Source organism: Oculina patagonica, chromosome 13, assembly GCF_052425735.1.
Source record: "Oculina patagonica isolate OP01 chromosome 13, crgOcupat, whole genome shotgun sequence".
NCBI classification, from domain to species: Eukaryota; Metazoa; Cnidaria; class Anthozoa; order Scleractinia; family Oculinidae; genus Oculina; species Oculina patagonica.
Window position 1 is genome coordinate 25,948,255 of NC_135770.1, and position 21,716 is coordinate 25,969,970.

At 39.2% G+C, this 21,716-nt stretch overlaps 1 protein-coding gene across 1 annotated transcript in view; it reads left to right on the forward strand.

Annotated features, from left to right (window-relative positions):
- The window catches only part of LOC144636230 (polycystin family receptor for egg jelly-like), a 29,167-nt gene extending 7,996 nt beyond the window's left edge, over window positions 1–21,171 (forward strand). The window contains exons 6-21 of the mRNA XM_078495386.1: window positions 588–956; window positions 1,510–1,902; window positions 3,021–3,101; window positions 4,106–4,228; window positions 5,042–5,170; window positions 6,197–6,917; window positions 7,345–7,918; window positions 8,432–8,647; window positions 9,018–9,155; window positions 9,303–9,488; window positions 10,076–10,300; window positions 10,724–11,443; window positions 11,839–12,075; window positions 13,026–14,333; window positions 17,364–17,532; window positions 18,601–21,171. Of these exons, the coding sequence (XP_078351512.1) occupies window positions 588–956; window positions 1,510–1,902; window positions 3,021–3,101; window positions 4,106–4,228; window positions 5,042–5,170; window positions 6,197–6,917; window positions 7,345–7,918; window positions 8,432–8,647; window positions 9,018–9,155; window positions 9,303–9,488; window positions 10,076–10,300; window positions 10,724–11,443; window positions 11,839–12,075; window positions 13,026–14,333; window positions 17,364–17,532; window positions 18,601–20,072 (7,061 nt within the window). The 3' untranslated portion in view covers window positions 20,073–21,171. The remainder of the gene's footprint in view (window positions 1–587; window positions 957–1,509; window positions 1,903–3,020; window positions 3,102–4,105; window positions 4,229–5,041; window positions 5,171–6,196; window positions 6,918–7,344; window positions 7,919–8,431; window positions 8,648–9,017; window positions 9,156–9,302; window positions 9,489–10,075; window positions 10,301–10,723; window positions 11,444–11,838; window positions 12,076–13,025; window positions 14,334–17,363; window positions 17,533–18,600) is intronic.
- Window positions 21,172–21,716: the final 545 nt, after the last annotated feature.

Consider the following 21,716-nt stretch of genomic DNA (forward strand, 5'->3'; position numbering starts at 1 on the left):
CCCTGAAAAAGCTTCCGATAAGTACTGATCATTTTCATCTTTTTTTTTTTTTTTTGCCTTCTCCAAACATGTGCAACTTGTTCTCTCATGAAAGGGTTTTGTGTTTCCAGACTCGGTTACTGTGTAAGACTCCCCAGACTCATTCTATTCAATTGAAATTCGTTTTTATATCAGCTGTGTCACGTTACGTCACGTAACAGCTCAAAGCCTAGCGTTGGGTAAAATGCTGCGTATCGAAATGGCTAAAATTGTTCAAGCGTGGTTTCTTTCACTCGCTCTTTCGCTTCAAAAACCAACCTCCAGGTATGTTTTAGAGCAATGTTTTAATTTGATGAAACGAGAATTCAGAAAATTTGAGTTTATACCACTTCAGTCATGTCACAGAAAATGGCTACTGCAAATAAGTTCCTGCTATGCTGAAAACGTCTTTTTTAGTTATACCTAAATAGTGTCATTAAGGATATTTTTCCTAATGCAGTCGTCTAATTAATAGAAAGTGTTCCAACTTCCCTGTGTGTTCTTTGAACCCAGCGTGACCCTGTGATTAACATGATTATTTACAAACATTTCAATTTTTAAAATTGCAGAAATTTGCATCTCGTACAAGACACTTGATACCGCAGACAGAAATGTAAGTACTCCCTACCACGGTCTATGCGACAGTTACCTTGCTACTAAATGGTACCGCTTCACTGGTGACGATGGATTTTCCTACTTGCCGGAAAGTTGTCCGCAGCCGCAACAATTTATATGCGGCACTTCCAAACCCGGCTGGTTAAACGGAATCCACCCTACACCCGCTGAAGGGATAGCGACGAGGACAGTGTGTTACAGCGATAATGGAGGATGTTGTATCTACAGTAATACGATTCAAGTAAAAAACTGTGGAAACTTCTTTGTTTACAAACTGGCACCCTCGCCTACTTGCAATTTGGGGTACTGCGTTACAAACGTGGGTGAGTGACTTTATAAAATAATAAAAAATATCATGTGAACCAAAGTTCACGTGTTTATCGTGTTTCCCATTGCTTACGTTTACGGTTATACCATATTTTCCTCATAAAACTCGGCCATATTGAGCCCGTAGTTTATTCCACTCCTGCAGTTTATTCAAGCCCAGTGTTTATTAAGCTCGGTTTGTAATCATTCTTGACAGTCAAATATCCGACCATTATACCTTCAGCTTGTTTTACCTCGAACAAGACCAGGAGTCTACTTGGAACCCCGCATTTCATCGAGATAATACGATAGTTAATGTTTGTTTGCATCGCGTTGATCCCCAGTTAAAACAACATAAAAATAATGATTTTCAGTTCTTGTTGCCCTAGTCCTTATGCTATCGTCTCTTCTGTCCACACCATTTGTTGTAGACGTTGCTAGTGAGAGCAACATAAAAGAAGAAATGATTGTTGAAGCGTTCTTCCTGTTTTATATGAAACATTGTAAACGCTTTTGATAGGCATCTTCTCTTTTTTATATGAAACGTTTTAATCACGCTTTCCTAAATAGTTCCAAGCATACCGCCAGCGGAATGCACACCGTCTGGATACAAAGAACTTAACGACTCCAGTAGATATTGGACCTATAATGAAGTCAATACCTATTGCGACGCTGATAATATAACCAGTAATCAGTGGTACCGCTTCACTGGAGACGCTGGAACAATGATGGCTACCTATTGCATTCCACAATCAACTTGCGGCGCTGATATGACTGGCTGGATTAGCGGAGGCGATCATCCCACTGTCGCTTACGAGACGGTAACCAGAAGTTCGTGTATGCACTGGAGCTCAAGTTGCTGTTATACGTCATATACGGTTGAGATACGCAACTGCAGCGGATTCTACGTTTATAAGCTAAAACAGCCAAGTAGCTGTCCACAACGTTATTGTGGTGTGAACGGTAAGCTGTTTTATCAAATGAACAAGTGATTTGTTTGCTAAGCGTCAAACTCAGTTGCTTGAAGCCTGGTTGTAACAACAACAACAACATGACCGCTATAAGTACCGCAATTGTAAAAACTGCTAAAAAAAAGTAATGATAAGAGTCGTTCGATGGCGGTTTCTGGATAGCTATGATAAGACCTGATAACCGAGGAGCAGTACTTTTCCCCCTCCCTACCCCACATCCGCACACAGTCACACACCTCTACTTTTAAAAGGATCAAGAAACATAGAAAAGCATGGATTTTTAAGTCCGCCTCCTGGTCCATGACTTTACCACGACATCAAAAATGTCGCTGTTTTTGATTAAGTAACGAGTCTAGAATTTACATTTCGCTGATCACATATGGGGGATGTACAGTTCCTGGCTGGGAAGTGTGCATGTGGTAGCGTTGTTTTAAATTCAGACACATACATAGCCAAACAGTACTCGAGTTGAGAAAGCGTAGTGTTTCATTTGAAATACCTAACTTCTATAATTTTGCAGTAAGGTAACAACTGACGTTAATTAACATACCTATACATGACAAACATATCCAATATGTGTGCAGAATTCCCATTATCGCTTGTCTCTTCACCAAACCCTTTTCTAACTAATCAAGAATTGCCCGGGTTAAAGTGGGCTAGGCGAACACACAAATAAAGTGTATTATTGTATTATTATGTAAAGGTAAGGCATTTTTTTGAAGAAATGCATCTAGTCAAGCCATTGTTAATTTATCAAGTGTGTTTTTCCCCACGGTAATTTTATCATTTTACCATGTGTTTGTTTGTTCATCATCATCATCATCATCATCATCATCATCATCATCATCATCGTCGTCGTCGTCGTCGTCGTCGTCGTCGTCGTCGTCGTCGTCGTCGTCGTCGTCGTCGTCGTCGTCGTAATAAGCATCATCATTATTTATTTATTTATTTATTTATTTATTTATTTATTTATTGATTGATTGATTGATTGATTTATTGACTGATTTATTTATAATTTTTTTAGCAATGCACTTTCACAAGTTAGCGCTTAGGATTAGTTTAGTCTATCCTTTCCAAATTTAATAAAAAAAAAACTTTACACGTTTACAGATACGAATGAAGCGTGTTCAGGCACCGCTGGTTCAGCTACATGTACATGCGAAGAAGGCTTTGCAGGCCTTCCATGCGAGGGTAAGTGTACCATTTAGTCTTTACTTTTTTATTTCTCTGTGCTCAAAATTAAAACCTTTAGCACAATGTTATGGTTATGCATGTATTATCATTCTTTTAAGAACAAAGTTTTGTACTTGTAATTTAAAATGTCTTTAACATTTCTACGGTACTTGAAATATCTTATACACAAAAAAATGACCATCCTACCTGTTGTACATAATTTTGCCGCCTCCGTGCATTTAAAAGCTCTATTCTTTGCCTTCCCGGCGATCTTGTACTTGCATGAATGCGGGTAAGTGTAAAAATAACTCATCCGACTCTTTATTATAATCACAGTCACTGTCCAGGCCGCTTCCAAATTCATCGACCTTTTCAATTCCACGGAGCACTGCAACACTGTACCTATTATTTCTCGTCTTCTGCTACTGTATTCTGCTACTTGTATAACCGTCTTCTTGCTGCTCATTTCAAGAACACTTTGTACTGTACTTGCGTTTTTATGTAAGACTTTTTCTACAGCTTACAATTCATTTTAAACTCAAGTTATTTCCTATCTTTGCTGTAGCTGATTAAGGAATTTCACAGTTGTTCCTTATAGCCTATTGACAAGTTCACATCTCAACATTAAAAAATACTTTGTCCTTGAACAAAGCGACAAGTCGTCTCACGCTAACCTCGATTTTGGTGGATAAAAGGTTGTCATACATAAGTGTAAGACCTTATGGGGCAATCCAAGGCCAAACGGTACTAAGATTAATGGTATGGCCACTCGCGCCTTCAGCGCAAAGGAAGACGAAACTTCGAAAAAACCTGACCTCTCTGTGTCCTCCTTTCGCGATTAATCAACAGCAAAGTGCTCCAACCCATAACAGTTTTTGATACCTCTGCACCCCTGATTCTCGCATAAGCTGATGGAGGACAAGCTTTCTCCAGACATATACTGCACATGTAAAATATGAAGTCATGCTACAAGTAAATATTTTCTTGGATTTAAAGATGTTTTGGCTATAATGTCTCTACAGATATAAACGAATGCGAACCGAAAGGGAGTCACTGTGATATGAACGCTCAATGTAACAACACAATTGGTTCTTTCAACTGTACTTGTCTGCAAGGATTTTCAGGAGATGGCTTTGCCTGCTCTGGTATGGTTGGTCTTGAAAGCATGTACTATTTTTGTAATATTAGTAAACCTTTATTTGTTAAGGCATGTTATTTTTGGTCGATGGTTGAATATATCTATCTCTTTGAGTAAACAGTGATGGTTGCGTTAAATGTGGCCCTAGATACTTAAGACTTAGTCGTCTTTGGCATACTGTAATATTACAGAGCCAAGGGAAATTGAGCTAGCCCTTTAATTCCTTCACAGAATTATTAAGATAATCTGGCTTTTTCTGACGTGGTAGAAACAACCTGATTCATGTATTGCAACTGCCTGAATGAAGAGGACACGTGACAGTTGAAAGTGATGCAAAAGTCCCCAAGTATTATCATCCGACTTGGAGAGATTTGTTTTTTTTTTCTGTGCTGTATAATTAAGGCCCTGTCCAATTTGAAAACGCATTTTTTTTAGCCGAAGTGGCCCACACTGAAACGGCGTTTTCGGTCACCGAAAACGGTACTTTTCAAAAACGCTCTCCAAAGTGGGTAAATTTGAAAACGCCGGCTAGGTGGTGTAGTGTGGACGTCGAAAACGGGCGAAACCGGCACTTTTTGAAAACGCTGACGTCAAATAGTCAAATACTCTCTGTCAAAAAAAGGTTTAGTTATCTTAACAATAGACCTGTGCATCCGTTGTAACTCTGCGTGCGATGAAGCGTAATGCGTGCGATGAAGCGTAATGTGGACTGTAAACATTTTATACGGCGTTTTCAAATTTCTCCAATTTTAAATTTACCCAGGTCAGTAAGGACAGAGCGTGACAGAGCGTGACAGAGCGTGTATTTTTTACCCTACAGATATAGATGAATGTGTCACGGGAACTCACAACTGTCATGTAATGGCACATTGTTACAACAGTCCAGGTTCCTTTAGCTGTGAGTGTTGGAAAAACTTTACTGGTGATGGGGTGTTGTGTGAACCTATGGGTGAGTGGCCATGCATATTTTTTTTTTTCAACATGTTTCGTAAATAATTGTTTGTGTGCCCATGATTTCACAAGAGTACTTTCGCTTCATGTTGCTTATAATGGCTGCAAATCGTATCTGTTGAAAGGCGTTCGCATATGAAGGAAAGCTACTAACAGCTGCTTGTCATTTGGTTACAAAAAGTACATAAAAATCTGGCGATCGAAAGAAATCAAACTGTCACTTTGTTCCCCTATCTACGTTACTGCTAAAAAAAAGTTTCATAGGTATTAATTTCTTTGTAAAAATCGTTTGTTTTGTTGGTTTGTTTTGCTTGCTTGCTTGATTTTCGTTGCTTTTTTTACTGAACATTTTGGACATTTCATGTGGTAGATCAAACTGACTAAGGCACAAGCAGTTTTTTCACCCTACAAGCAAACTCAGGCTCTTGATTTGTAACAGTTATGTGAACGGGTTTTGTTTCTTTACCAGAGAAAAGTTGATTTGGAACTAGTCTTTTTAACAAAAGATGGGTTTGTTGTCCCTTATCAGGGCCATTTGTCTGGAGACCCTGCAAATAGAATATTAGAGCGCAAAAGAAAAAAAAAATCCTAATTACAAGTTATGTAGACGATAAATTTCTTGTGAACTCTAAAAACAAATGCTGATTTTTCTGACTGTGCTTATCCTGCCTGTTTGAGTTAGCTTGGAGTGATCTCACGTCACAGGCAGCTATTCTTTTATATCACGGTAAAGAATGGGAGCCTGGTTTCCATGAGCGGTATTTTCATAAGATCGCTTCCAGCGATAATATTTTATTTTGGTTCAATGGGTCTACAAGCAGATTGATGCTTTTCTTTAGTCTGAAAATATTGGAATGTTGTGATTTACAATCATGACTTCATATTAGAAAAACGGCTGACCTCACGTGACGATAGTGTAGAAGTACATTCGTTAATTATTGATGAACGTTAATATTACTTTATTTTTTCATTTATTAGTTAATGATATTTTATGCTTAAACACTCTAATGAAATCCATCAACAGGAAACTTCTCAGTGACAATCAAAGGCATTTCCAGGGATAAGTACCACCCTAATATTGTTAAGCGGACTGTCAGAAGTACCTTACAAGCGACCATTGCAGGGCTCCCAGGTGATGTTAGGATACTGAAAAGTGTTTTGGAATGGAGTGTCATTAGTGAAATGGAACTAGAAACCTTGACGGAGTCAGCAGTGGGGGTGGTAATGAGTCGAGGCAAAACTGAGTGGACCATAAAAAGGAGATCCGTACCTACTGGTTTCTATTTAGTCAAATTTACCGCCGCGTATACAGTCGGAGATCCAAAATCCCCGCAAACACTTACATCCTTCAACTATGGCTTTATTAAATTTTTGCCAGCTCCAGTGAAAGCGGTTATTGACGGTGGAAGCAGTGTGCGCTGGGGATCTGTAGGAATTGCAACTGTGGACGGTTCACTCAGTTATGATGAAGACATTGGCCCTGGAAACCGCACCGGGCTCAGTTTCATCTGGTCCTGTCTTGATCCAGAAGAGAATGATTCAGTGAGCGATGATTGTTTCGGTTCTTTTTATGGAGTGCCAGTGGTGCCTTATTACATACCTACATCTATTAGCATCGATCCTGGCCAACTTGAAATCAACAAGACGTATGTTCTAAGGCTGAACGTTACCAAAGGTGAAAGAAGCTCCCATACTGAAATATCATTTGAGATCGTATCCGGAGATATACCTCAGGTGGCATTAAGGTAAATATTGTAATGGCCAAACACCATGTCCTCGAATAAACTGTAAGGGAATATGAATAAAATTTCAGCCAACCCCGAAAAATGTAGCTAAGAATTTTTCAGGTGAAGTACGTTTCGCCAAGAAAGAAAGTAAACTTAATTTGTTGCCAAGACATGTGGCAAATACTGTATTGTCTATCAAAGGTTTTGTTTTTGTTTGTTTGTTTGTTTATTTTTTTCGCCAACTTACTTAAAATCGCATGATGATTTCTAAGCTTACCATTCAATAATACAGGGAGATAATAGTGCTTACTGCCTCAAAAATATTCTGTACTCTTCACGTTTACTATGCCACGAATTGTCGGTCGGTAGAACAACTCTGATATAATCCGGAGTTTAGTTTCAATGAGCTAACCAATTTTACGCATTTCTCTTTCACTTTCTCAAGATGCTTTGTAGATTGTGGCGCAATAGTGTCTGCTTCCAACAAGTTTCGAGTGACGTCAGAATGTGCCAATTCTCCTTGCATTGGTTCAGTTTACAAATGGCGATTGAAAAAGATGAACGACACAAACGACTGGGAAGATATACCTATTTTAGATAACATGACCTCTACCGCAGTGAATGCGACCAATATGATCATCAAGAAGAACACATTGCAATCTAACGCTACATACAGATTGATGCTCTTTGTGACGCCTTCAGAAGGAACCGAGGGTTTTGCCATGCTCGATTTCGAGACAGCTGGAAAGCCGCACGGCGGCAACTGCACGTCATCAGTCAGGGAAGGTGTTTCACTTGAGACCCGGTTTATCTTTGAATGCTTTGAATGGAAAGATAAAAGTACACCAATAAGTTATGAATTCCGTCTTGGAGAAGACCCAATATCTTATGGCCTCTCCCCAAAGTCTGCATCCACAGTTTTACCAGTAGGATCGCCAGAAGATGATTACCAGTTACAAATTAACATCGTTATCAAAAATTTTGTTGGCGTAGCTGTTGTAGAGACATTGTTTGTTAAGGTAATCAATTTATTGCGGAAGCATTTGTAAGTTTGCCTCTGTTGTACTAATAATACAGTTTTTACTACTTTTTTTATCACTTTTCGATGGAAATTGCACTTACGTGCAGCATTACAGCCTAAAAGAAAAAATGCAATATAATGGTGCTCTACTTAACTGGGGTAAACACATTTCAGATAGGTCGTGGAGACCTCCGGCCCAAGAAACCATCAGGCTTATAGAGGAGACCACCTCAGTTTTCATTATAATTTATAATTAAGCTTTGAACGTCCGGCTTGGACAATTCAGTATTATTTTATTTAAAAAAATCAATCATTTCTTTTTTTACTTAAATACTACTCAGAAACATATGCATGGGAGGTAACAGTAAGTTATGATGATAAAACATAAATTTGGCTACAGTATTTGCAATACATCTCACTGTGAGATATTGTGGACAAAATAAACCATTTTACTCTCTTAAATGAGGAATAAGGCTCAAACTTATTAACTGTTTAATTTTGTCTTCCTCAGGTCAAGCCATCTCCTGAGCTTGATCCTTGTCTTTCTGAGATACAAGAAGTTGCCAAAAGGTTAACAAACTTTGTGATTGGAGAAGACTCTGAGCTGGATAAAATTTTAAGGAGGGGCAATATCAGCCAAGCTGTCCAGCTCGCTCGCACAGTTATAACGTCCGCCAACGAGAAAACGGACTGTGGACGAACACTGGACCAAGATACAAAAACACTAGTACGTGCAGTGATATTTGAAACAGAACTAAGGTCATGTCCATCGACGTCTAAGCATCAGTCGAACCTTTACTCACCGAGTCCTATATAATGCGAACGCCTCCTTATTACTTGGTCCATTAACAAGAACAATTTTGCTATTAGTTCTACATCTGTAACACGGATACATCCTAAATACAGAAGTCCTTTCCTTCTCCTTAAGTGTACGGGTTCGACTTTATTAGAATTTGCAGAAAAGGTGTTTTGAAGACCTATAACTTAAAATTAATATATTTATCGTATAGAACAAACTTTAGGACAGGTGTAATAGCGTTTAATCTTAACACCATTTCTTTTTGCAAAATCATAGATTTGTATTTTTCTTTGGTCAGATCTCAAACACATTGGTCAAGAAGCTCACTTCCATCACACCGGAAAACCTTCAGATGGCTCGCTCGATTATGACGGTGTTGATCTTGGTGACTGAAAACCAACAAAATCAAACTTGTGCAAGCTGTAAGAACATAATGGTAAGAATTATGGTACACATTTTCATCATTTTATACAATACTCTGAAAAAAGAACGCTTATCTTTCATGTTCACAAGGGAAAGCAAAGAAAAACACGTCATATCAAGGCCCTTCATATGATTGATATATATTTCTTTTTTGCCCTAGGATTTGATAATGAACTTTACAGATAGCCAAACAAAGTTACTAATATCCGACCTTAACGACATAGAGCAGCCATTTTCTGCTGAGTTGGAGGAATCAGCTACAAGTGTAACAGATTGTCTGACAAACGTTCTTCGGTCTGCGTCAGGTTCCAGTCAAGACTCAGCGAAAAACCAATCATCTCCAAAGGTAAATCGTAATTGGTCGCACTAACAGTCCTAAAGAAGTCATATCCGTAGAAAGTGAATACATATCAAAGTGGGTTATACTTTTTCTTCCTTTGCGCAAGGGCCACAAATCGAACATATTACTATGCATTTTTGTGTACAGCCGTCCCGCTCCGCTCAAAAAAATCGCGGAGGCGAAGCGGGACGGCTGTACACAGGCTAGTCCATAATTTATAAAATTATTTTAACGAGCTTATGTAATCTTGATCAATAACCTGTTTCCCCAGCATACTTCGTCTTTGAAATCATCGATACATCGATCGCGATCGCTACAAATTATTATATCATAAAATATTATCCTTATACAGACACCGGTTTTGTTACAGTCAAAACCTATAATAAGGCAAGGTCCGGAGTAAACATTTTTCTGCATAAAGAATTTGAATTATTGTTGCGTCTTATTAATGGAAAGCTAAGTTTTTAGCATGCGTTAACCAAAAGGCTGCCCGAAGTAGCGACGATTTGCCCATATTTTCCATTCGCCGGGACTCGAAAGTTTTAATTTCCTTTTATGGATGATTTCAACTGACGTTTTTGCTGTTACCGCAGGGGATGGTTCAAGAAGCTGCAGAAAAATTGGATGGTATGAGTGATGCATTTTTCGCCCGCTTGGTTCCGTCTGAAGATCTTGTTATCAGAACACCGGAGTTGGCAATCGCTTTGAAGAAGGTCTCCTCTGACGACATTAAGGGACTCAACATGGAAGAAGGACCTTCAAGATTTAAGCTACCAGGCAACCTTGGAAATATTGGTGGTGGAAATGTCAATGCAAAGGTAAGAGGTTAAAGAGCTTGAATTGAATTTGTTATCCTATTGTGTCTTATCGTATAGTATGTGTTGTGTGGTGTGGGGTCGTGTCGTGTCGAATAGTTTCGTGTAGTATCATGCCGAATCGAATCGTATGGTGTAGTGTGATATGGTGTTGTGTTGTATAGAATGGTGTTACCCTCGATCACTTCACATTAGGCCAGTAAAAAAGTACACAACCTGTGGTCATCAAACTTAACTAAAACTAAACAAAATCTTACAGTCAGGTTATTGCATTTTAAGGTAACCGTCCATATAACCATGTTAAATAGAGGCTTTTTCGATCGATCTGTCTACGGTAAGATTCCATTTCGCCAAATCCAAAGTGCTGCACTTCCGAATCCCTAAAACAGTTTTTGAAATAACAAATTGGCCATGGTGTCTTTTCAGATGCAGGCTATTCATTTCAATCCTTTCACCTGGGACAACAGTAGCAAGAAGATCAAATCAAGTGTGATCAGTCTCGATCTTCAAAGTGGCGATGGAATAAAGATTGGTGTATCAAACCTTGATAGTGACATTGAGATTGTTATTCCGATTTCAAGCTCTAAGACAAACAAGAGTAACGAAACGGAGCATCATTTCCTAAAGCCAAACAAAATGACCTTCCGTAGCTATTTCGCGGAACTAGCAGATGTCCCTGTCTCTATAAAACTCGGTGCACAGGAAGATGGCGCAGTTATTAAAGTGTTTGTTAAGAACGGATCAAGACCTACGATCGAGGACTCTGACCATAACTTTACTCTAGTATTTACGTCAACATGTAAAAGACAAACAGATGTCAAGCAAAACAAATCAACATCCTGCGTTCCAGACGAGCGTTCTGTAACAGTAGTGCCTCCTGAACCAAGTCTTCTTTATGTCGGTCTATTGTTTCTAGGAGCTAAAAATGTCACTGAACATTCTAGAAAGCGCAGGTCTTGTTTTGGTCACGGTCGTGAAAGACGGTCATGTGTTGGCGTCAAAGATCCGCCACCTAAAGGCGTCACTAGTGTGGATGTTCCAAAGTATGACCCATCAACAGATGTCAACTACACTTTCAGTATTTCCCAGTCAAGCTGTCTGTATTGGTCTGAAGACAAAGACAAGTGGACCTCCGATGGTTGCAGGGTAAGTTATGCTGTTTTGCCTGAATGTCATTGTATTTTTTCAGTTAAACTATAGTTTTGCTGTCATGCATCATGAGGCTTTAGATGAGAGAGAAACCATTGAACAAATTTTAAGTCACTAACTTAAGATCTTTACTATTTAAATTTTTCTATGTTCTGATGGAACTTTAACAAGTTCTAAAAAGAATAGATATAGCCAGTTTGACTCCTAAACACTGCGTTTACGACTCATGTTTTCGTTGCCTGTTTGCAACTTGAAAACAATATCGCGTTTTGTTAACAATTAGACTGCAGCCAGAGTTCAACGAGGTGCAGCCGCAAACTCAAAGGTAAACGCTTTAATCGAACTTATTATAACGTACGAACCGCAGCTGACAATGAATCCTTCTGTTGTAGGTTGATGCCAGTTCCAACACCACCCATCTTAAATGTCTGTGCAATCATTTGACCTCCTTTGGTGGAAACTTCATCCAAGCACCAAATCCTATTGACTTTGACAAAGTTTTCACTGAGTTTACGCGGCTTGGTGAAACTGGCAATATTTCAGTACTTGTGACAATTGCATGTGCTTTTCTCCTTTACTTTGTTGCGGTAATCTTCGCAAGGAGGGCTGATAAGAGAGATGAAAATAAGGTTTGTTTAGATAAAGGTGGCATTTTTCTCCTGAATGGGACAAGTTCGAACCCAGCAGTTTTTTTAGCAAAGACGGTTCTTTTTTTTCAAACTTTCAACTTACCGTAAAGCCTGATTTACAAAATCGTCCCAGTTATCCAACTTGTTACGAAAGTGATCGAGATGATCAACTTGAATCATTTTTGAGGCTAATGAGTTGCTACAATGACCAGGATGATCGTGATCGCGTGGATGGCTTTAGGTTCTATCCGGACGATCGTGTACAACGGCAATCGATTTAACAGGCGATTGCCACCATCGAAGCGATCTAAATCTCTTATTCCCGGATGCACTGAGTTGGCCCGAAACATTTTTCTGCTTCCTCAAACTCGACGCCGAACAGGGTTTCGTTGAAGAATGTAAAAAGTTCGATTGCATACAGTAGAAATATAATTTCTCAAACCTTCAAGGAAGGTGAAACTGGTTTCATATTTCTGGGAGAGGGGGGCGGGGGGGGGGGGGGGGGGGGTATTTTCACTCTATAAACTCAGAGATCGGTTTCACGCATGTAAGAATGAATTGCTTTAAAGTAATCGGCGAAATGTTTCAAAAAACGAGGCTGAGGAGGGAAAAAAATGCAAATCCATTAGAACAACATTCAACCGCCCGCTATCTGAGAAAGAACAAGCCAATGCCAAGTGGTTCGAAACAAGAAAGGCGAAAAGTATTAATCAACGCGAGTTTCGAACTTAAAGTATGGGACGTCATTTTGTTCAAGGCTTCGCCAAAACAATGTAACCGAAACTGCATTGCATTGATTGGATAGTTGGTTGGAATTTAAGTTATAGCCCCGACCCCCTCCTATTTAAAGTTAAAACATTAAAGAGGTTTCCGAGGGCCATATAAAACTGTGTGCGATAAGTACACGAGGGATTAATTCCAATACCCTAACAATTATTTATACATTGTAGATTGGTCCTCCAAAATGTGTAAGAGTTGCCAAAGAAGGAGCTTACTTTTACGATATGGTTATAAGCACTGGCATTTGGAAACATTCAGGAACAACAGCTAACGTAACAATGAGCATTGATGGCGAAATGGGTGAACTTAACTTAATTCCACTTCGAAGTGACTGGGAATCGAGTGAAATCTTTGCACGAGGAGGAATCGATGGATTTGTCATAGTTACAGACAGATCTTTAGGACCTTTAACGGAAATTACTTTAGCACACGATAACTCGGGAGAAGATCCGTCTTGGTTTGTAGAGACAGTAGTAATCAAAGACAGGCAGACAGGGGAACGGTGGGTGTTCCCGATAAATCGATGGCTTGCAGTGGAAAAAGATGATGGGGAGATAGAAGTTACTGTTGACAACAGAAGTACCACTTCATTCTCAGATCAGGTGCGTTCACGTTTTGGAAGAAAAATCGCCGACAGTCACTTGTGGATGTCAGTGTTTGGTAAAGCCTGCAGCAGTACCTTCACACGTGTACAAAGAGCCTCGTGCTGTCTTTCCGTCTTTTTCAGCGCTATGATTGCTAATGCAATGTTCTATAACATCGGTGGCGAATCAGATGGAGCTATACAAATTGGGCCATTCAAGTTTTCTTGGAGACAAATTGTTATCGGGGTGCAAAGCGGACTAATAATTGCACCGATCAACATTTTGATTGTCTTCCTGTTCAAGTCCAGTAGACCAAAAAGTACTAAGGGAGACAAATATAAAGAAAATGATCAGGCCCAGCAATTTGTAAATGAGATCAAGGACACGGGTTGTACGTTGCCTCATTTCTGTGTATACATTGGTTGGTTTCTATGTTTTGCGACAACATTGACAGCTGCTGCGTTCACCTTATTTTACAGCTTAATGTGGGGCAAAGAAGTTGCTGAGCAATGGCTCGCCTCCATTTTGATCTCATCTTGTCAGGATATTTTCGTAGTACAGCCGACAAAAGTTATGCTGGCCGTTATTGTAATTGCACTGCTCTTGACAAGAAACAAAGACACAAGTGAAGATTTGGATACAGAGAGTGACGCAGATGTAGAGAGTGACATTGATTTCCTCTGTGATAATCCCAAAGAGCGCTTTAAACGCGATAAACTGGAAGCTATACGTAAGCGAACAAAAAAAGAGGCGCAGCTGACAGTCGTAATGAGAGACATTGTCCTTCACTTGACGTTTGTATTTTTCCTGGCAATCGTGTGTTACGGAAACAAGAATGAAAATCGTTTTCTGATGACAACAACAATGATAAATCCCTTTATGAAGTTTGATCTGGTAGGTATTGTTTCAGTGATATCGCATAGCTTAAGAACTGCTCCACCTTATTATGAATAAGACCATGAAATAGCGAAAAATGGAATTTAGTCAAATTCGATCGAAATGAAGACTTTGGGGCACGAGTTACAAAAATATAAGTATAAGTTCTATCGTTGTTGTTGTTTTTGTTTTAAGGTAGTTTATTTGCCCCCGCAGGGTTTTGGCCCAGAGGCCAAAACCCGAGGAGGCATCATAGGAGTCCCCGCGTGTATATATATATAAGGGATTGAAAAATAGAAACTATATGAAGGAATATACAAGAAATGTATGGTAGTATGCGAGGCGATCCCGATTTGACGAAACTAGGCGCGCACGGTGGTCTCGGTTAATTTTGCGGTAAGCACGCAAGGTGTTTTGGGTGTTTCGCCGCCATACTGCGAGCAACACGCTAAAGATTTGCGACTCAAACGTCTAAAAATTTGCAGTTCAAAGCTTGATGGGTTTCATGTTTAAGATAAGTTCCCTGAATTGAAAGACTCATTTTAAAACAGCGATTTGTCAAACACAAATCACAACAGACTACCCAGCTACAACTTAGATTTGCCAGTTCTTTGCGAAAACACACTCCAGAGATTATCAGTTTAAGTAAATATTAACTGAGATCAATTGCAAAAAAGATTTTACAAAAGGGATTGAGTGCGGAAACTCGCGAGACGTTTTCATCAAAAGAGGTGAGAAAATTTTGCGCGTCTTTGACAAGTCCGAGTTGGCGAGACGAAGTTCGCTTCCAAGCCAAGAAAATTTCTTTAAAAAGTTAGTCAGCTTCATTTGTTCCAGTATAGTTCAGTGCAACCTCGATATAACGAACCTCGAGATGAAGTCCTCGATGTAACGAACGACATTTTTCGTCCCAGTTATAGTAAAATATATGAGAAAGTACCTCGATATAACGAAATCCGTTATGGCGAACCTATTTTGCCAGTCCCTTGGCCCTTCGTTATATCGAGGTTCCACTGTTGTTACTAAAAGATCGTCATAGAAATGAATAAAGAGGACTTTACTTCTTCCACCGGGAAAAGTTACTACTCAAATAGATACCACTAGACACTAATCTCATCGTTTCCTTTTGTTTACTTTTCACTAATTAGCATTAATTTCAGGAACATTCAAGATAATTTCACATATTCAAGCCCCCAAAAAGACAACATTTGCAAAATCAAATTCAAAGCAGGATTAGCCAAAAGCGGGGGCAATGTTAGTGAGAACTACTTTTAGTTCTAACCGGCCATAATCGGACGAAAAAGGGACGCACTTATCTAATCAAACCGTTTGGGGGATAACTATGTCTAAGAACGCATTTTGACTTTTTGAAAATTGGCTAAATCATGACCTCTCGTTTAGCAGTCTTTAATCGTCAGTTTTAAAAAATCGTGAAATTTTGGTTTTCTAATTAAATCGCGATACAATAAGCTCAAAATATACATGTGAGGAAGTACGAAAGTCAGGTAAAATTAGTCTTAAATTACATTTTTTTTTTCTAATATAGAAGCCTTTGAATATGCAAACCATTTTTGTCCGATTTGGCCGCATTTCACTTGGGCATCGGAAAGTAAAACAAATAAGCTTATACAAATACTTTTGAAACTACTACCTCAGGGCTTCATTCTAGCAGGGCTAGCTGCCGAAAAAATACCTTTTTTACGCTATTTCCCGGTGTAGTGATAACTAAAGCGAAGCTGTTTTTAACAGTATTGGGAATAAAACGAAACAGGGATATCGACCGCGTCATGTTAAAATCAAGCGTTCATAAAATAGCAGTCCATCCCTATTAAGATCTGCCGAGGAAGGTGAAATTTGCCCACGATTCAATGGCAGATCTAGGGGGAAGGTCCAGGGGGTGTGTACCCCCTCTCCTGAGATGACATGCGGCTTTCTAAAACAACTAGCATTCTGCAAAAAAGGCAGTTACGCCATTCCTTAGTGTGTACCCCCTCCTAAGAAAAATCCTGGATCCGCCCCTGTGACTTACACGCTTTTGTTCTAAACGGTACCCCTGTTTTCAATATCGTTGTTGTTGTTGTTTTAACCCTCGGACGTACAAGGAGGGGGGTGGATGCCACCCCCCCCCCCCCCATAAGGTTTTTTCCAAATTTTGAAAAGAGGATTTAATCTACAATGCTGAAACTTTCAGTAGCTGTTCATTCATCCTTTACGGAAATTTTGATATGTCAACCATGTGTCCATGGTATTTGACGTTGCCATGGCAACGTCATAAATACAGGCAGGTCTTGCCAAAAATCGTCATTTTTAACATTTTTCTTTATTTTTTCCAGTTTTTTGAAACAGAAGTGCAAGATTTGTTTATTTTTACATTCCATAAGCATTCTGGCTTGATTTTGCATCAATTTCCGTTATTTTGTGACTTTCTAAGAAAATGTTGAAATCCAAGATGGCGGATCCAAGATGGCGGCTCAAATGACGTCACATGACGTCATATGACGTCACAGTCAATTAAAATTATGTCATCTTGTAGAGTAAGCTAAAGGCTTTCTTATCAGTGTAAAATAATCTCGCTACGCCTTAATATAACGAAAACTACGGGGAGGGGTTCCATCCACCCCCCCCCCCCCCCCCTTGTACGATGGTGGGGGTGTGAGTTTGCTTGTACGTCCGAGGGTGGTTGGTGGTTTTCTAATGTTTTAAAAATATCAAGAAGTAGAAGATGACGAAACGAAGATAACGATGTATTTTTCACGTCATCTCACGCCATTATGTCATGTTTAGAACTCCAAAGGAATCGATTTTGAACGAACTATATATCCTGCAAGTAAAATTGTCGTTAGTCAGCTTTAATACTCTAGAGATCAGGAGGGTTAAAAAAGCCGGTCTGAACAAGGTTAATAGCAAGCTGCAATTGTTTACTGGTGAAGTTGTTGTCTCTCGACAAATCAAAAAAGGACAAATATACATCAGGCGACAACGGCATCTGACAGTGAAAAAAAAAACACGCACAAAACAAAACAATTAAAACAAGTCTTCCTGTTTCAGGTTACTGATTCACACAGGCTATGGGGATGGCTGAGGCAAGAGTTCCTGCCCAACATTTACAGCCAACCGTGGTACAATGGTCGTAAAGATAAAAAAGACGTGTATATCGGGAACAAGATGTCTATATTGATTGGCATGCCTTGGATGCGGCAGCTGAGGATCAAAAAAAGTAGGATCTCTTCAGTGCTTTGCTGTTTTTTATAATCTTAAATAAAATTGATTAAATCAATGCACTTGCTTTAAGCGTCATACAGATATGGTCATTTATGGATTTATTTATTTTAAACATTTTTTACAAACTTTTTGGCAAAACACAATTATGAACATGAGTTTATCTACCATTCGTTTTAACCCTAAGTGCAAAACCCATTTACTAAAATTTCCAACGATGAGAGATCAAAGCTTTAAATGAGATATTCTTTAGAATAAAATACAGTTGAATCCCGATAACCCGACCATTCAAAGAAAATAAAAAAAGGTTCGAATTATCGAGAGTTCGAGTTATTGAGGGTAAAATTAGTAAGTTAGTGACCTAAAAGGGGAATTAAAAAGATTCGAGTTAGCGGGAGGTTCGAGTTACTGAGGGTACGAGTTATCGGGATTCAACTGTACTCCACTGTTGAGACAAATTCCTGTGATCGCTATCTGCCACAAGATTATCATGATCACGGGTGTATGATTTTCGTCTTGTCCTTGTTTTTTAGTTAATATGAGGGCAAGACCTAATACTCCAAGGAAATGGAAACGGAAGTCGGCTTTAAAAGGCGTTTTCTCCTAGTCAGTATTTAAAGCTGACATTTAAATTCAAAAGGAAATAATTTGCCAGGACTGCTTCAAATATTTTTTTTATTATTATTTAAATTTGAAAAGCCAGCTGTGTACTGTCGCTGACTTCCCTTTCCCCCAAAAAAAAAGAAAAGCGTACACCTGTTGATTGACTGCATGACTGACCGACAGACTGACCAACCGACCGACAACGGACAGATGGATTAATAGATGAACGAACCATAAATTTAGCGAGCGAGCAACGGGTTGAGTTATTTAGTTGGTTGGTTGGCAGCCATGTTGTTTGAAACAGAACTATGTTTCGATTGGATTAGAATGAAACTTAGCTATACTTTCCAATTAAATCAATATTTAGCTTTCTGGAAACCTGCAATTCATAACATGTTATACTAGCATTTCTTAAGCTATGTTTATTTATTAATGGCTATTTCTGTTTAACTTTCATGTTAAGGTTGCTGTAAAGCAAGGCTTATTAAAGTCTCCGATTGCTACAATGACTATACCCCTGAAGATGAAGACACGACGCTGATGAGCCTTCCAGAGTGGAGGCCACTCCCTCACAATACGTCCTGGCCCAAAGCCTTAAAAATGTGTCCGAAACCATGGCGCTACCAAACAGCGGAGGAACTAAGCAATGACCCAATAAAGGCCCCTTACACTACGTACGAAGGGGGCGGTTATGTTGCTGTAATGGGGTACAAGGAAGACACTGCTCATGGTGTATTAAGTGAAACCCTTGGCCATGGATGGGTCGATCGACAGACGCGAGCGGTGATTCTAGAGTTCGTAGTGTTTAACGTAAATACAAACTTGATCAGCATCGCAACGTATTTTTACGAAGTGCTCGCTACTGGTGCTGCCTATACTGCAAAGAGGGTTGATACACTTGAGTTATACAGTACAGAATCGGGAGCTCTTATGTTCTATCTCATTTGCCAGTTTTTGTTTATAGCTATGGTGCTTTTTAACTTTATCGTGATGTTAATCCGCCTTTACCGACAGCGCCTTGGATTTTTCAAGTCTGTCTGGAATATGGTTGATTTTCTGATGATCATCTCTTCTCTAACATCAGTGGTGTTTTACATGGTGAGATCAAAGAACGTTTTAAAGACCATCAAGGCCATTCAAGCCAATCCATATGAAATTGTACATTTTCACTCAGCTTTAGACTGGGCAAGCTGGGAAAATGCTTCAATCGCTGTTGCTATCTTTATGGTGACGTTAAAGCTTTTGAATCTCATCCGCTTTAACCCTTATGTGATTTTCTTGTTTTCCTCATTCCGCCAGTCCGTGGGCATCCAACTGTCGTTTGTAGTTTCCTTCCTGATCATATTTAATGCGTTTGCTATGGCGGGAATGCAGTTCTTCGGCCATTCCGTCTTCGTCTACTCGAGCTTCGTGCAAGCAGTCATCTCGCAGTTTGAATTCCTGTTAGGAAAAGCTGTTCCACTCGATGACCTTCGTAGTGAAAACCAATTCCTTGGGCCCACATTCGTTTTCATATACAATATAACTATGACTGTAGTCCTTATAAACATGTTGGTTTCTGTGTTAAACGAGTCGTACACTGACGCCAAGACATACGCGGAAGACAGTGCGGAAGAGCTTGAGATGGCACGTTTCATTGGTGAGCGCTTTATGGGAATTTTCCAGGACAGGAAAATGAGAAATGAATTCAAGTTATTTTGCGACGACTCCACCTTCGTGAATATGTGCAGTTCTGATGCAGAGCCTTACTGTTTAAATTCACAGACTATCATTCAGTGTACGGAGGAAAGATTGGCTAAAATGGATAAGCGATTATCTGTTCTTTCGCGACGTACGGAAAACATTGTGACTGATCATCTCAAGGAGGAAGTCGAGTACCTTTGTATCCTTAACATCATAAACAATTCTCAACGAAAAGAATCAACTCGTCTTTAGAGAAGTCAAGGAAAGACTTCTGTTTGACATTATGTATTGCTTCTTATGCGTTATGCTCTAAATATTTTAAAATTAAACTAAATAATATTTGTATTAACAAAGACAGTGAATATTTGCTTGTACCTATGCCGGTCTGACTGGCTTCCCGAACGCAGAATATGCTTCATTGTATTAATTCACACACATGAAAAGTTCTTGCCAGATTCCACTTATAAAGTGTGTTCAATGAAAAATTAAAAAAGGAAAAGAAAGAGAAAAAGTCTAGGAAACAATATGCTCGATGCAAATATACATAGCGAAAATACACATTTTAAGATATAAAACTACACCAACAGTTTCTAGAGTTCCAAGCACTGAGCGATTACCTGACTGCAGTTTCAAGATCGTTTGTTTTTATAACTTGTATATTTAGGTTTTATCAACTTTCAACCAATGAGTTGTGAGGAGACTGGACATTTTATTCGTATAAAGCTCTGCCTCATATAAGATCAGTAATTCCCGTATTGTTTTTATAACTTGTATATTTAAGTTTTGTCAACTTTCAACCAATGAGTTGTGAGGAAACTGGACATTTTATTGGTGTAAAGCTTTGTCTTAGTAATTGTGACCCTCCACGGGAAAACAGGGGAGAAGGTGATAGCCCGCTCACAACACGCTAACATAGCACGCTTAGTGTGTCCTAAGACACGCTTTATGCGCATATTTAATTCGTACAACAAAGACAGAACACAAGATTTTGTTTCAGTGAATCTAACACTCTAAACCTTTTGTTTAGATTAGTGAGCTCATCATAACACGCTTAGCGTACGAGAAAGCACACTAAAACATACTAGAACACGCTTGAGATAAAGACACGCTAGAACACACTAGAACACGCTAGAACACGCTTGAGCAAAAGAAGCATGGCAGCTTGTCTGAATAAAACTAATCGAAGTTTTCATATTCAAAGCGCGTGTCTGCTTGTCACTTAATAAAACATATCGAAGTTTTTATGTTCAAAGCGTGTGTTCCCTTGTCTGAATAAGACTTAACGAAGTTTTTATGTTCAAACGTGTGTTCGCTTGTCTGAATAAAACTTATCGAAATTGTCATGTTCAAATCGTGTAATCGCTTGTCTGAATAAAACTTATCAAACTTTTCATGTTCAAAGGGTGTTTTATTCCTTATAACTGGGTTTCTCATTGATTACGCAATTTAGTTATGTTTCATTGCAACTGTTTAGTTTCTCGTATTTATTATACTCTGTAAAGTAGACGCTTGAACAAGCTGTATATAAGCGATCGCACTTCTAGCGTTTTTCGATAATATTCTCAACTCAACAAAATAAAATGCTGTTGGAGTCAAATTTAAGTTGTTGTTATTGCTGCCTGTCGAGTTCGTGGTTCCATCTCGTTACCCTAGAGCTACCTCCCTGTAATTGAGTAACAGACGGAGACAGAGACGGATCCTACCTACGATTATAAAGTAAAATCGTTTCAGGTGCGGCGGCATCCGCGCTGACCACATTGACTGTCTCAAATACTGACTATAACAGTGCCACTACCTTAACCGGGCCACTTGAAAAAAAAAAAAAACAACATCAACAACAACCTTCGGATCAATGACGTTGACGAAACATACATTGGTGTTAATCATTATTGGCAG